Source organism: Myotis davidii, unplaced genomic scaffold (genome assembly GCF_000327345.1).
Source record: "Myotis davidii unplaced genomic scaffold, ASM32734v1 scaffold18, whole genome shotgun sequence".
Classification (NCBI taxonomy): domain Eukaryota; kingdom Metazoa; phylum Chordata; class Mammalia; order Chiroptera; family Vespertilionidae; genus Myotis; species Myotis davidii.
The window spans coordinates 650,538-666,815 of NW_006292696.1; the positions used below are offsets into that span (position 1 = coordinate 650,538).

Here is a 16,278-nt window from a genome sequence, read left to right on the forward strand (position 1 = left end):
GGGGTAGAGGAAGCGAGAGGCATTTAACGGGGATGGGCACCTTGGATGGTGGGGATGTGTTAGAAAAGACCTCTCACCAACCTTTGCTTTTGTATTTTTTAAATCTATTTTTCTTGATTTGAGAGAACAAGGGAGACGGAGAGAGAGATAGAAACATCTATGAGGACAAAGAATCGTGGTTCCGCTGCCTCCTGCACCACCGCCGCGGGGTTCCAGCCCACAATTTGGGCACGTGTCCTTGACTGGGTTCGAACCTGGGACCTTTACTTTGCAGTCCGATGCTCTCTCCACTGTGCTAAACTGGTTAGGGCCTGACCTTTCCTTTTCGCGGGGCCGGGGGGCGTGCATGGAAGCAGCTAAGTGCTGTTTTCATTCTGTCCTCGCGGCTGAGCTCTTTGCTCTGTGCTCCCCGTGTCATCTCACTGAATTCTCACAATGCTTTTGTCAGCTGGCGCCCATCCTCATCCTCTGAGGTTGGGTCTGAACTCAGTCTGTTTGAAGCCAAAGCTTGGGCTTTCCCGCCACTCCAGCCCGATGAGGTTCTGGGTCGGGAGTTGAGCCACCTCAGCCCCGAATTCCTATCCAGCCCAGCATTTATTTTTCTGATGTCAGAGAGAGGAAGGGAGAGGGAGAGAGGGATGAAAGAGAACCATTGATTGGCTGCCTCCTGCAAGCCCCACACTGGGGATCGGCCCACAACCCAGGCATGTGCCCTTGACTGGAATCGAACCTGGGACTCTTCAGTCCACAGGCTGACACTCTATCCACTGAGCCAAATGGGCCAGGGCAAGATTTTATATTTTTGATTCCCGGAATAATAATGACTTTCCTGGGTATACTGACTCCACATCAGTTCTGCACTGCAGACCCTCTGTGGGGCCTTTCCTATTATTGGAATGTAGGGCTCTGCTCAGCCCCAGAGACACCTGTCATGGGCCAGATCGCCTTCCATCCCCATGCTCCCCACCGTACTTCCAGGAGCCCCTGAGATTCTTATCAGCCTTAGCATCCTTTCTACCAAGAACTTCCTCCTGCAGCTCCTTGGGGGAAAAGAAGGAACTGATTGTTCTAAGTTTTCTTGTGGCCTCCTGGTTTTCTCCACTGGGAGAGGTGACTCTGGGGGTGGAGTTGTCAGGGGAAACAAAAGAAAAAAGAAGGGAAAAAACAGGAGCTGTTTCCAATGAGGTCGTAAGCCATGACCTAACTAATTCCACAGCCATGAAGTCAATTGATCCGCCACCTGCACACCTCAGAACAGCCTGTACCCTGGCCTTGTCTGCCCTCCAGGCCCGGCATTGTTTGATGTGATGAATTTTCATGAAGCCTGATGGAAAAAGAACCCTTCCCCACCTCTCACCTCTACCACCACTTCCACCCACTCACCCTGCTTCTCCACAGGAGTGGGCTCCAGGGCCTCCGGCTCTACCTCACACCGAGTTTTAAATGTTTAGGCTCATTGTGAGCCCTGAAGGAAGCTCTCCTTCTCCCTGGACTCACAGGATGGTAGTCAAAAGAAGAGCTCAGGTCATTTTAATATAAGTAAACTGAGGCTCCAGACAAGAGAGGGCCAAGTTCATTGTCACCCAGAGAGTTAGTGGCAGGGCAAGACCTGTCTCCCAGACCACTATGCCTCCTGCTGTGCTGCGCTGACCCCCTGGTGCTGTGACATCTGGGGCTGCCCTCCTCACTCACCCTGGCCCTGCAAGCCTGCCTCTGGCCTGCAAGGTGAACAAACACTTGCGAAATATTTCTGGCATCCACCTGGAACTCGCTCCTTTTTCAACCTGGCTGCTTTTGTAGAACAACTTTCCTTATTCAAGATGGGGTGGTATTTGCTAGGGTGATGTCACCCTGTCCAAGCCAGGTCCTCACACATACAGCCTTGGAAACTCTGTCTCATTGGTTTCCCCACTGTTGGCCACACTTGAGAGAGTTGACTCATGCGAATAAAATCCTCAGGAAACCAATGTAGAAAACCAGAGTGCCTGTTTATTAACGTACACAAGAGCTGTAACTGCCCATTGTTCTAGTGCATGTTATTCTAACCAGCCACTTCCCTCCCAAAGGCAATCTATGTAGAAAGTCAAACGATCAGACAGCTGCTTGGTGAATGCACTCAGAACAAGGGAGCTGGTCTGAGGGTTTGAATGGACTCTCCAGAGGCCTCTGGTTGCTGACCAGCCCCTTCCTGGATGTCCCATTCTTGCTTTATTATTTTTTTAAATATATTTTTATTGATCTCAGAGAGGAAGGGAGAAGGAAAGAGAGACAGAAACATTAATGATAAGAGAGAATCACTGATTGGACACCCCTCCCCCCCTCCCCGCATACCCCTCACTGGGGACTGAGCTTACAACCTAGGCATGTGCCCTTGACCAGAATGGAGCCTGGGACTCTTCAGTCCACAGGCTGATGCTCTATCCACTGAGCCAAACCAGCCAGGGCCCATCCTTGCTTTAGCTGGATCAATACACTCAGCAGTTCTGGCGGCCCTGAAGAGCCATTCGATCTCTTGGAAGAAACTTTGCCTCTTTCTGCTCTGGCCATTATGTGTTGATTTCATAACTCCACTCTTGAGGAAATCTCATTTCCCACCTTCCTAAGTCCTTTCGGGGAAGACAGTCAGTCACATGTGACTCAGTTGTTCAGACACCTATGATTATATACACCTGCTCTTCTAGTCTCTGTTGTATACATCTTCATGTTGTCCACAAGGATATCCCAAAAGACCTGATGAAATGCCTCATAAAATCACGTTGCCTCTCTATTCAAAAGCTACCAAGATAATTGATCATTTTTACAACTGAGTAATGGAGAATCATTAACATCTTCTCTCTACTTTTGTATATGTCTATGTTTTTTGAAAAAAAACTGCTTTAAGTTTTTAAAAACTAAAGGAAAAACCATTCCTAGCTTCTTAGTATACCACAAAGCTAGACCTGGGCCCTCCTCCAACTGGAGGAGGTAGTACTACAATATTTCCATGTAGTACTACCCTCCAATCCCTGAAAACACCACTCCTTCCCCAGCCCTATCTCCACACAAATATCACTTGCAACTTCCTGCCTCTATGCCAGTGATTCTCAACCTTCTGGCCCTTTAAATATAGTTCCTCATGTTGTGACCCAACCATAAAATTATTTTTGTTGCTACTTCATAACTGTAATGTTGCTACTGTTATGAATTGTAATGTAAATGTCTGATATGCAGGATGGTCTTAGGCAACCCCTGGGAAAGGGTCATTCGACCACCAAAGGGGTCACGACACACAGGTTGAGAACCGCTGCTCTATGCTTTAGCTTATTCTGTTCTTCAAAGTTCAACTTATGTGTGCCTCCTCCAAGAAGCCTCCGCTGATCCTTCCCGCACTGGTAGTGCTCCCTTTTCCTCCCCACTCACAGAATGTTCAACCTACACCAGCCGATGGCCTGTCACCATGATTTATGTTCAATACGATCTTCGCTCTACACACATTATTGCTCTTCACAGTGTGGGGACTGTGTTTATCATTCATGCCTGGGAACAGATGCACCCTTTTTGGCTATGATGAGGACAGATTATAATCTTCAAATCATCCATCCCACTGCCATCGTAAATTGAGTCCAGTTTGGGATTCCAGTGCATGGTCCCCATACCTAAAACACCTAGCCCAGAGTCATGCTGGTAAGAAGTGCCCCAGAAATTTATAGCTGAATGATTCTTTATCAAATTCATGATACATCAGCTATGTAGCATAGCGTGAGCCACATGGCCATAAATTTTCATCCATATTGAGATGATTGTACAACATCAGTGGCCTCAGTCGGCGTGCACCACAATCAGCTGGGGAGTGTGTTAAAAAGCAGATCCCAGGCCCAGCCCTAGGGAGTCTGATTCAGGCCCAGGCATCTGCATTTTAAAAAGCCCAATAGGTGATTCTGATGTGAGTGGTCTTCAGCCCATACTTTAAGGAACACTGGCCCCAAAGACCCATGAGTCTGATGTGCCACCCTTCTTGGTCTCTCATGACCAAATCAGACACTGGCTTTGTCTCCAACCAGACCCTCATGCTTGCAGACCTTCCCTGGACTCAAACTGCTCTTATTTCCCTCCTCGTTTCCTCAAGTGTGTGGCTGCGGCCTGGCCCAGTCGGGCTTCTTCTTCAAGAACCAGGAGTACATCTGCACCCAGGACTACCAGCAGCTCTATGGCACCCGCTGCGACAGCTGCCGGGACTTCATCACCGGCGAGGTCATCTCCGCCCTGGGCCGCACCTACCACCCCAAGTGCTTCGTCTGCAGCTTGTGCAGGTGAGCGGGTGGCCGGCGGAGGCCAGATCCTCTGCTGAGCCCCCAGGGAAGGAAGAAACGGTCTTTCCCGGACAGTTCTGGGACTTCCTGGGCTTTAGGCTGGACACTTGGGTTTCTAGAATCTCAGGGCGGAAGGATCTGACAGCCCAGTGGTTTTCAAACCTTTTAACAACCGAACCCTTTCTGTCAAATGTGATCTAATGTAAAACACTACTTTGTCCTGCGGTGAAGGCATAGAGAGGACCTGCACCCCCACACTCACCCTCTCATTTCCCATCAAAAGGCTCAAAGGAACCACTGAGTTCCTTAGCCTCAGTACTCAGTTTGGAAGCCGTGCATCTGGCCCGCTCCCACACCTCGGCCACCTGTGCTACAGGGATAGCTGCATATAGCCTTCCTCCAGGATCCTGGCAAGTGACCCCACTCCCTAAGCCTCAGCTTCTTCATCAGTAAAATGGGCATCAAAACCATTCCAACCTTGTTGGGTTTTCATGAAGAGCAATGAGATGAGGCACCCAAAGACCTTCGCTCAGTGACTGATACATAATTGTGTCCGCTTTTATTATTATTTTCATTAACATAATGATAATCATCTAGCCTCAGAATATCTGATAGGTGAAGGAAATCTCACTCCTTCCCACTCCCAGTATCCCAATTACTTGTTAACTTAGTAAGCGTACATTAAGGGTACACTGTATGCCAAGTACCACATTAAGGAGATAAAAATAAACAAAAATTCAACCCTGCCCATAAATACATTATAATGAAATGGACCGTTCTGATTAAGTTATAAGTAAAACATGATTTGTTGTGATTAAGCTATAAGTAAAACATGATTGGCATATATATATATATATATATACATATATATAAGTGGTCACCAATAAGATCTGTTCTTTAAGGTTTCCTTCACTGGTAATGATGGAATTCCACAGTTATATATATATATAATTATGCATTTTTAAACTGGAAAAGGAGTTTATAGATTAATTATCCTCCCCATAAAATAACCACTTGTTAGTTACTGATAAGGGTTTTTTATTGAGACCAATGACAGTGTGAAAGAAGTGAAATTCATTCATCCTCTATCTCTTAAAACCTGGGCCCTGGGTTCTGGATTCCCAGACCCACCAGAGGTTAGCACAGTAGGGTCCATACAGTATAAAATTTTGTCAAGCGCCATAGAGATGCGGTACCTTCCCAAGGTCATGCCATGTTCCTTTACCACGAGTCAATGCCTGAACTATGCAAATGCTGCTCCCTAACTCTTGCCCCCAAGACATCTTCCATCGTCCCACACTGCTAACACAAGGGCAGTGGAGCCACTGGGAGCCTATGTCAGGGGCTATGCTCTGAGTCTGTATCAACAAGTGTCCCAAACCAGGCGCAAGAGGAGCTGGGTGGTGGGATGGACAGTGTGGGGTTCTGGATGCAGTGTATACTTAGTTAGGGAGGACGGCCATGTACGAGCTTGAGAGCTCAGAGCTGCGGGACTCAAACGGCATAGATTAGAACTCAAGCTGCAGGAGGAAGAGGTGGTTTGTGGACTTCTAAAGGTCCTGGATGGTGAATCCAGCAGCTGAATGAGTTCTCTTAGCCATGCAGGGATAAATTAGGTTGCCGTGCAAACAGTCCCAGAAAGAAGGAACAAACTCGATGAGGAGTTATTAACCACTTCATTCACCTGATGAGAAATGTATGCTCAACGAAGTGTCATGACTCTCCCCATGTTGAAATCATGTAACTAGCCCAAGTGGGCCTCCAGTTCTGGCCCTGGCCCTGACCGAATGGTTTAGTCAGCCTGGCCCTATGAACGGTGCTTGAATTTATCTGGTGGCTCTAGAGGGCAAGCTGTGTGTGTTACCAAAGAACTCTGAGGACGCATGTTGTCAGAGCACCAGTAGACACAGAATCCCTCCAGAGAAGAGATATTGACTCTCTCCCTCGCCCCCTTGCAGGAAGCCTTTCCCCATTGGAGACAAAGTGACCTTCAGCGGGAAGGAGTGTGTGTGTCAGACGTGCTCCCAGTCCATGACCAGCAGTAAACCCATCAAGATCCGTGGACCAAGCCGTGAGTCCTCCCCACTGGGCACCTACCTCCCTGTCTCCCAGGGCTCCCCTGTCTCAGCTCCATTAATGGCTCCTGCAGGCCTAGAGAGACGTGCAGGAGGTTCCCACCCTGGAGGACTTCTGAATCATGACCCAGTTGGCATGTGGCCCAGACCAACAAGCTTCCCTAAGCACAAATGCAGGGAAAGCAGCTGCCTGACTATAAACAGTGATGGCCTGTGCCAGCGGGTGGGCTTTTCTGGGATGAGCTGGGCTCCTGATCTTATCTCCCCTCTGCATCCACCTCCCAGCCGCGACCCAACGGAGCTGACCAAGTGTTTTGCTGCCAGTGGTTCTCCATTTTTACAAGCCCCACTAAAAAGGAATTTTCAGACATGCCTTACAAAAGAGAACATGTGGGAGTGAACCACAAGGGCTGTGCTAGTGTCTCCTAGCATGTGTTCCATGCACCACTGCATCAGCGCCACTGCAGAACTGGGAAAACCACAGTTCCGGGCCCACTTTGGACTTTATGGGAAGGAACCTAGAAATCTTCATTCTTAATAAGCATCCTGGGTGATTCATTCTCTGTTCAGAAGATTGGGGATCACCATCTAGGGATGAGGCGGACATCTGCCATGCTATAGCAAACGTTATATTTTATCACTAAACCACAGACTCGGGGGAGGGGAACTAAGGATCAAGAGTCCCTTGGAACAGTCTTTCTAATTTGTGGAGTGTCCATTCCACTCAAGTGTTTCTGGCAACTCACTGTTCCCAGACACCCTTGTCAGGCTGCTGACATATACACAGGGACCCGGCCCCCTGGGCCTCAGTAAACCACGCCAGGCTCCATTATTCCTTCATGCTACATGACACTTGCTGGCCTTGTCGGCAGAATCAATGAAAACCCATTAGCTTCCTGTGCTGCATCACTGTGCTGGTGCGGGGGGCTGTCAGCCATCGCACCAGCAGAGTCGGCATGCTAGGGCTACATCCTACTGAGGTGGGTGAGCACACAACACCCGAGTCAGCAGGGTCGGCTCCCAGGGGTTCCATCAGAGTCCTCCCAAGGTGGTGAGCTGGAGAGAAAGACCATGGGAAGGCTCCCTCCCTCACCCTTCCTTCCTTTCAGTCAAATTGGATCTGTTTGTAGGATGAACAGCTCTTCCCAGAACCATTTGCTGCTCTGAGCAGGTTTCCATCTCAAGGTGGCTGAGTGCACACATGGTGATCTCTCATAACTCTTTGAAAGCATCAAGCAGAAAGACAGCAAGGCCAAGATGCTGGGATGCAGGACCATGGCCCTGCGACTAATGCTGCTGAAGTACCCGGCAGCCAGTGGAACCACTTGTGAGGCGGTAGAGAGAAGGGAGCTGGGAGTCAGGGGTCTGCCAGCCTTCTGCATGATGCAAAGCAGTTATGTAGCCTCCCTGGTGCTCAGTTTACCCGGCTTTGTAGAAAGCAAATGTATTAATGTATAGGAACTGGACTACCATACATCATAGTACGTAAAGTGCTCCCTAATATAAAGTGAGGTATGTTGGCCACTTGGCGGTTTAATCTAGAAAGCACGTCAAAGGTGAACTGAGAAGATTCCCAAATCGATCGTTATTTCTCTCAGCTTGTGTTGTGTTACTGCGTGCATCGGATCTCGGACAGGTGGGAGACTCCTCGCTGAGTGTGGGATTCTTGCATGTGAATGTATCCTCAAGGAGAGGCTACTCAATGTCTCCACCATAATTCTGCAGAGCAGGAGGTAGAGGAAGGTGAGGAAGAATGGATAATGGGAAGCAAGTGAGCATATGGGCAGAACTCCGGGGGGAGTACCCAGGACTATGGCTCATCTCATTACTCACAAAGTAAAGACATCAACCTGTGCATCTACAGAACACATGTGTCATAGAAACGTTTTCTGCCCGAAGGTTGTCCCTGTCACTGCTGCAAATGACTAGAGGGAATGTTGGAAGGTCTGCTGCGTTCCCAAAGGAAAGAGGGAACCAAAACCAAATTCTAAAGAGCACTAAGATGAGGAAGGGATCATGGAAAAAGAAAAAGGAGGGAAAATGTGGTGTATTTTTCATCTAAAGGAATGTGAAGTTTTATCTGGAGGGTGAATAAAGACTCTCTGGAAAAGTAGGAGTTATATCTAATGAAAATAGGTCAAGAAGAATATTCAGGAACTGTTAAGAGGGGAAAAATCATGTAACTTTCCATAGGAAGAAGAAATGTTTCCTCACAGACTTCACTGACAGGAATCAGCAGCAGTAGTGGCATTACCATCATCTCCACATCACCATCACAACCATCACCACCATAACTACCAACACTATCACTACCACCATCACCTTCACCCCCACCATCATTATCACTGCCATCATTATCCACCACAATCATCACCACTGCTAACATTGATTGTTACTATTGTCCAGAAATACATGAGTTTTCTTTTTTTTAATGTTTTTATTGATTTCAGAGAGAGTGAGAGAGATAAGAGTAATTGTTTTATGGATGACAAAAATGAGACTCAAAGAGCATAAATAACTTACCCAAAATCACACAGATACTAAGTGATGGAACTGGTATGTGAGCCCAGAGATGTGGGCTCTTTCCATAGGAAGAAGAAATGTTTCCTCACAGACTTCACTGACAGGAGTCAGCAGCAGTGGCAGCATTACCATGGAGGCTACTCCCTTAACACCCTCTATCAAACACATGATTTGCTAATTTAGGAAGGGGGTCTGTGCCTGGATTAGTTGCCTAAAACAAGGTGGGAAGCTTGCTATGACTCACAAAACCCACTCATTTTTGCTGATCTAAGTGAAATGAATGAAGCAGTTAAAAAAAACAACAACACTAAAAATGTCTATCGTGGGTCTTTAGAGACCTCAATAAACTGAGGAATCTGAGAGGAACAGGTGGAGGCATCATACCTTCTGCCAGCTGAAGGCTGTAATTTTGGAACAGAGAGGAACATACGAGGAGTGGACAGCTGGCTTACAGAAACCAACTAGGGACAGGGCGTGGTTACGACATGAGACTTGTGGGCTCCTGGATCAGATGCCTGAATGAAAGGAGAAAGAAAGGCAAGGACAGTTCTGATAAATATGAAGCCAGAACAATGGAGGGCCAGCAGTTTAACATGAAAAGAAAAACCACGTGGAAAAGGTATCCCAGAGTTCTCAGGGTCAGCAGGCCTTCCCTACAATAGGGGATATTGCTTCTGGCCTCAGATCAGAGATTAGAGAGTGCAGAAAATATAGGATAAAAACATGAGAATGTGAAATAATAATCTGCAATCACATATTGGGCACATACGTGCCAAGCATTGTGCTAAGTCCTCACAGGCCTGATTTCAGTTCATCTTCACACCAAAGTTATAAGGAAAAGATTGAGATGAAGAAGCTGGGGCCTAGCAGTCACACAACTATTAAGTGGGAGAGCTGGGATTCTCCCCTCTGCCAGCCTCTTTCTCCTCACTCTAAACTCTCAACCCAACCTCTAACCACTATACTACCACCTCCTAAATTTTAACTCAAGGTGCTCAGTTCATCCCAGGTAGGTCACTACAACTTAGAGAGATGGGAGTCATTACTAGAAGGTGTCCATGAAAGAATGCAGCTCTTCAAGTAAGTTTACGAGAGAGGTAGGGAATCGTGTTATTGGCCAATAACATGCCCGGGTCCATGGAATCCATAAGTGAATTTGACCAGTGAGTGACCATTTTAAGCAAGAAAAAGCAAAGTGTAAGAAATGAAGAATAAGCAGAAATTGTAGTTGCCTTTAAATATTTGAAGGAAGTGTCATGTGGGGGAAGAGGTAGATTATTCTTGGTTTCATAAAATAGGGCTGTCACAGGAGTTGGGTCCGGGCTCCATATAAACAAGGCAGTGCTGGTCATCTTGCTGGTCCAAAGGAAAGTCGACTTCCTCAAAGGGGTGAGCTGCCCACCCTTGGAGGTGGTTAAGCAGAGGATGGTGCCCAACTGTCAAGAATGCTGTAGGTTCCTGTATTGGGTGAAACTGGGACCAAATGCTCTGTGAACTCTGAGCCCCTCTGGAATTGTCTACCCTGCTGGAGAGGCCCCTGGAGACACAGGTGCAGTCTGTGTGGCCTAGAAAGCTAGACCAGATACCTGGACCCTCAGGTTTTCCTATGCCAAGCATGGGCAAGTCACTTCAGACTCCTGTCTGTCTATAAAAGGGGAGAGGGTGCCTAGCCTCTCTAAACTATTATGTTCTAAAGCCTGTGATTACTGGAATGGGGGTGGGGGCTGGGGGTAGTTTATCCCAGGGGAACAAGAAGAAAAAAAATAACCCCAGAATATTTTCCCAGACGCCATCTGAAAGCCTGGATCTTTGAGTATCTTGCAATCAGAAATGTCCCTGCCCCTCGCCTGTGCTAAGTGATGTTAGAAAGATGCTGACAGCCAAGAGGCGGGTACTGTGGGAGCCGCCTCCTACAGCACTTCATCAGGGCCCCGACCTCCCACAGCCTGCAGGGGCTCACCCCCTTCCTGGACATGCAGACTCATCATCTTCCCTCCCAGGACTGGCTCCCGGCTGGATGTGAAGACCTCCAGCCAGGCTCTCCCAACGTGGGTGCAGTGTCTTTCTCCCCACTGCTCCGAGGTGCATTTGTCTTGTGGAGCCAAAAGGGAGGCTTGTCCTCTAGTAAACTTTGCCTCGTGACCCTTTCCTCCTCCAGAGTGGGCCATCCGGTTGGCTAGGCCCCAATTCCCAGAATCTCCCAAGTACCTTGGACGCTGGCTCCATTTCCTGCCCCTCCCCAGACATTGGTTGAGCAACAGGCAGCTGCCAGGCCCCCCACATTCTGTGGTCCCGGTGCACGTTCCGGGGTGACGGGGACAGAGAGTGAGGGTACCTTTCTGGTTTGGGACAGTCTCATTAGACCAGTGGTTCTCAACCTTCCTAATGCCGCGACCCTTTAATTCAGTTCCTCATGTTGTGGTGACCCCCAATTTCATTGTTACAAATTGAACATAATTAAAGCATAGTGATTAATCACAAAAACAATATGTAATTATATATGTGTTTTTCGATGGTCTTAGGCGACCCTTGTGAAAGGGTCGTTTGACCCCCCAAAGGGGTCGCGACCCACAGGTTGAGAACCGCTGCATTAGACGTTTTAATCCTTGCTGCTTGGGGAGGCAAACGTTTGGTATAAGAGCACACTGGGGAGGGGCCAGGCATGGTCAATACTATCCTTGCCTGGGTGCTGTAAGGCCCGCTCATTTATTCTCAGGCTGAGCATGGTGCTAGGCGAGAGAATAGATTTAACCACAAAACACTGCCATTGGGCATACAGCCTAAGGGTGACAAAAATTGGTTCTAAGCTTATCCCCTGGAGCAGTGCCTCTCAGACTTTACTGTGAGCCGAGGCCTTGATAAAGTGCAGTAGGTCTGGGTGGGGTCTTCGCTGCTGCCTGTGTAGCTCCCGGTGGTGCTGATGCTGCCGGTCTGGGTCATGGAGAGCAGCATGGGCTTGTTAGCTACCCGAGAGCAGGCCAGAAGCAGCGCAGGGCCCGCTCTGGATGAGCAGTGGTCAGGACAGCAAGCAGGAACTTTCTGGAGGAACCCTGGGAAGCCTTTCTTTCTCCCTCACACTAGTGTCCAGAAGCCAGGGCTCCAGTGGCCTTTTCTCTCCCCCAGTGGAGCTCTGGTCAGTGCCAGGGCCAGGGTGGGAGCTGCTATGGGAAAACGTGTTCACAGAGGTGTCCTTGACCTGGGCTGAGATGATGGCCGTGCTCAAGGGGCCCGGGATGCTTTCCTCAGCAACGTCCTCTTGTGTTTGCAGACTGTGCCGGATGCAAGGAGGAGATCAAGCACGGCCAGTCGCTCCTGGCGCTGGACAAGCAGTGGCACGTCAGCTGTTTCAAGTGCCAGACCTGCAGCGTCATCCTCACCGGGGAGTACATCAGCAAGTGGGTCTCTCCCCTCCCACCGGCTTCCTGGGCCTGGGCATCCTCCCTGGGCCAGGCTGCCCCATCGGCCCTCGCCTGCATCTCTAGCATCATCTCCCTTCATTTCCATCCAGCTACCACATCACAGCCTCAGACAGCATCTCACCCACCTTGAGCCTCCCACTGTGTTTCCTTTGCCTGAGATGCTCTCCTCCCTTCTTCACATGCTCCTTCCCTTCCTCTGGTCACAGGTGCCACCCTGTCCTCATACCATCTCTTACCACCTCTGGTCCCTCACTACTGGCCCTCATAGTGCCCTGGTTGTTTCCTTCATCCAGGCTAACACCATTTGCAATTACGTATTTATCCATGTTAACTTTTCAGTAATGATAATTATACTTGCTACCATTAACTGAGTTTTTATTATGTACAAGGAACATATTAACTGCTATATATGGACTATTCCATTAAACCCCATAACAAGCATCATGAGGTATTTATCCCCGTTTTAAAAACTATGGAAACTGAGGCTCGGGGGAGTGAGTAACTTGCTCCAGCGGTAATATTTAATGTCTGTCCTCACCAGGGTGGGGACTTTTTTTATCCACTGCTACCTTCAGCACAGTGCCCAACCCAATAATCTAGTTGTTGAATGAGTTCAATTGAGATGAGAGGAGATGACTGATGGGCACACAAAGCCATCAGGAGAGAGGGCCCAGCTCCTAGCGGCCTCACACTGCAGCACTAGACAAGCCACCTAGTGACCACACATACTCGTGTACCTAAAAGGAATTATGCCACAGACGCTCGCAGCTTTGACACTTTGTGACCTGAACACTTCCGAGGTACCACTCTCTGGCCCGACACTGGGACCTAGTGAGCATGTAAAGAACAGCATACACGGCTTCTGCTGTCATGAAAGTTACAGTCTAACAGGGAGATGAGCTATACACATAGAGAATTATGACCCCGGGGGATATGTGATAGGGAGCTCAGGAGAAGTTTTATTCCTTAAGACCTTTTTGATCATAAGTGACAGAAAACCAAACTCAAGCTCACTTAAAAGCAAAAAAATGGAAGTTCACTGACTCATAGTTCACTGAACAGGAAGGCCAGAGGCATACTAGCTCCCAACGTGGTGAATCCAGGGGCTTACTGAGATGTCGAGCACTTTAGAAGTCTCTCTCTCTCTCTCTGTCTCTCTATCTCTATCTCTATCTCTATCTCTATCTTCCTCCTTCCCCTGCTTTCCTCTGTATTGAATTCATTCTCAAGTACACCCTCCCCAAGTGGTAAGATGAGCATCAGCAACTCCAAGCTTTCTTTCTGTCAGTTTAGCACCGCAGAGAGCGAGGCCTCTTTCCCAAGAACTCCAGCAAAAATCCCACGGCTACTCTCACTTGGCCTCCCATGGGTCACATGCCCATTTCTGACCAATCACTGGCCAGGAGGATGTGACCCCTAAAGACAGAGCGCAGCCCTCAGTGGCCCACAGTAACTGCAATGGGGAGGGGTGATGAGGCACTGAGACTGGCAGAAGGGGAGATGGATACTGGCCAGGAAGCACTGGTCTGTATCAGAGGCCCAAGCGAGGGCTTGGAATATTCAGGGAGAGGGGAGATCACTTCTAGCCAGCAGGAAGTGGAATCTGTGAGAGCTTCATGAAAGATGGTGGTATTTGAGCTGAACCTTAGAAAGGGGATGAAATTTGAAAATACAACGAAGGAAAGCTTCTAGGCAGAATGCCCAGCCCGGGCAAGGTAGTGAGGTGTGGGGCACATCCGTCCTGTTGCCTGGAGCTCCGGCGTGTGCACAGGTGCAGCAGGGTCCTTGGCTGCAGAGGTGCACTGAGGTCCCATCACTGAGACCATACTGAGTGCCATGTTAGTAGGACTTCGCATTCTCCTCTGTGCTTGCCAAGTCAGGAGTGCCCTTAGTGAGCCTGGGAGCCTAAGTCAGAATTCTCTGGGGAGTAAGGGTTTGCTCAGAGCTCTGCTCAAGGAGGCCCAGCCTAGGCTGCCCACCACACCTTGGGCCTCTGCAGCCTGGCTCTGGGCTCTTCCTCTGTCTGGCAGCAGAATGGCAGGTGCTCAGAGGCACTGGCTCTGGCATCGATGCCTAGGTTAGATGCCCAGTCCACATGGCCTTGGCAAGACATTTCATTTCTTCGAGTCTCAGTTTCCTTTTATAAAAGTGGGGATAAGAAGATGACCTACCTCATAGAGTTGTGTTGTGTAAAGGCTCAGAGATCTGTGCTTCGTACCTAATAAGTACCTAGTAAGTATTAATTTTACTTTCGCTTCTTTTTAAAAAATATTTTTTTATTGATTTCAGGGAGGCAGGGAGAGGGAGAGAAACATAGAAATATCAATGATGAGAGAGAATCATTGATCAGCTGCCTCCTACACGCCCCCTACTGGGGATTGAGCCCGCAACCCAGGCATGTGCCCTTTACCAGAATCAAACCTGGGACCTTTCAGTCCGCAGGCCGACGCTCTATCCACTGAGCCAAACCAGCTAGGGCTCGCTTCTCTTTTTTAATCATATATATTTTAAATTCCCCAAGGCCTTATCAACCCATGGGTCCAAATGCAGTGGTGTTGGCATTTATACCCAAACTTTGCTGGCTCGTTGTCCCTACATCCTGACAAATGACTTCATCCCCTGCTGAGTCACCCTCCCACACCCACAGAGTGAGGGAGGATTGTCTCAGGGACCCACAAACAGCAGTCTCACCTCCAGACTTTGCTGGGCCTCGGTCCTCGCTGCTGCCTCTCCTTCAGGAAAACAGTGATTGCCCTGCTGCCCAGGGTGGGCTCCCAGCATCCCAGCATGGCAACAACTTGGAGATAGAACAATGACATGCCTGTCCCTTCGTCTTCCTGTGTGTGAGCCAGTTCTGTCACACCCCAAAGTGGGGGAAATGTTCCTCTCTTCTCACAAACAACGTCGGCACTCAGTGAGATGTCATCAGATCCAGTCCTTAGAGCTACACAGGGCCCAGAACTGAACTAACGCTCTGAAGTTCCCAACTATCTCCACATTGATCCTTGGTAGCTGAGCCCCACACGTCCTCCTTGAATACCCTTCTCATCAATCATTGGGGGTTCCTCTGCCTGCCACTTGCCAGGTGCTCGCTACAGGCTGGCACTGTGCTGAGCCCTGGGCCACATCCTTTAATCCTCACGAAAATCTGGGTGAGAAACCAGACTGACTGGGTATGAATCTAACTCTAGGCCCAACAAGTTGGCTTTTCTCATTCACACAGTTCTGACTAACATAGGTCTGCCTTAAGGATTAGATGGAATAATCTATGTAAAGCACCATCTGAGGGCCTGCCGCACACCAAGCAATACATGTCAGTGGCTATTAGTAGTAGGGGGTAGTACAAGAATAATTAACAACAATCTTATTTACTGCCTGATAAGTTATAAGCACTGGGCAAGAATGGAGCACAGAGGAGGTGGTCGGGAGAGGTTTCTGGTATCTGGTTATCCAGGAGCGCAGTTAGGAGACTCTTGCACCACAGGTGAAATTTTTAATTAGAAGAGGAGCCCTTAAGGATACACAAAGAATTGATCACATTGATTACCTCCTGGTTTTCCTGGAAGAGAAACTGGGAGGGGCTGGTAGGAGGGTAAAGACTTTTCCCTTTATGCCTTTGTAGTGTGCCAAGGGCAAATATTATCTATGCTAAATAAAATAACTCCTAATAAAGTTTAAGTATTTTTTAAAAGAGCCCTTTGGGGTAAAGGGTCTTCAGAGATTGGGAGAATGTGTGGGGAGGGGAAAGAAGGAGAGTAAAAAAGGAACACCTGGCCAGCAGCAGACCAGCAGTTCCCAGACATGCTTAGGGAGTTTGTCAAGATACAGATGCCCGGAGCCCCAGGGGTTCTCTGAGTCTGTAGATCTGAGGGGTGTCTGGGGAGTTTGGATTTTTAATGAGCTCCCCCAGTGCTCCTAATCTTGGCCCAGTCCCCATCAACTGCAGGTCCTGGAACTTCCACAGACACCCCC

General features: G+C 48.7%; 1 protein-coding gene across 7 annotated transcripts in view; it reads left to right on the plus strand.

Annotated features, from left to right (window-relative positions):
• Window positions 1–16,278, plus strand: part of ABLIM3 (actin binding LIM protein family member 3) — a 106,531-nt gene that overhangs the window by 45,538 nt on the left and 44,715 nt on the right. For all 7 annotated transcript variants that reach the window (XM_006766220.2, XM_006766221.2, XM_006766222.2 and 4 more), the window contains exons 3-5: window positions 4,106–4,289; window positions 6,248–6,360; window positions 12,156–12,282. In XM_006766220.2, the coding sequence (XP_006766283.1) occupies window positions 4,106–4,289; window positions 6,248–6,360; window positions 12,156–12,282 (424 nt within the window). The remainder of the gene's footprint in view (window positions 1–4,105; window positions 4,290–6,247; window positions 6,361–12,155; window positions 12,283–16,278) is intronic.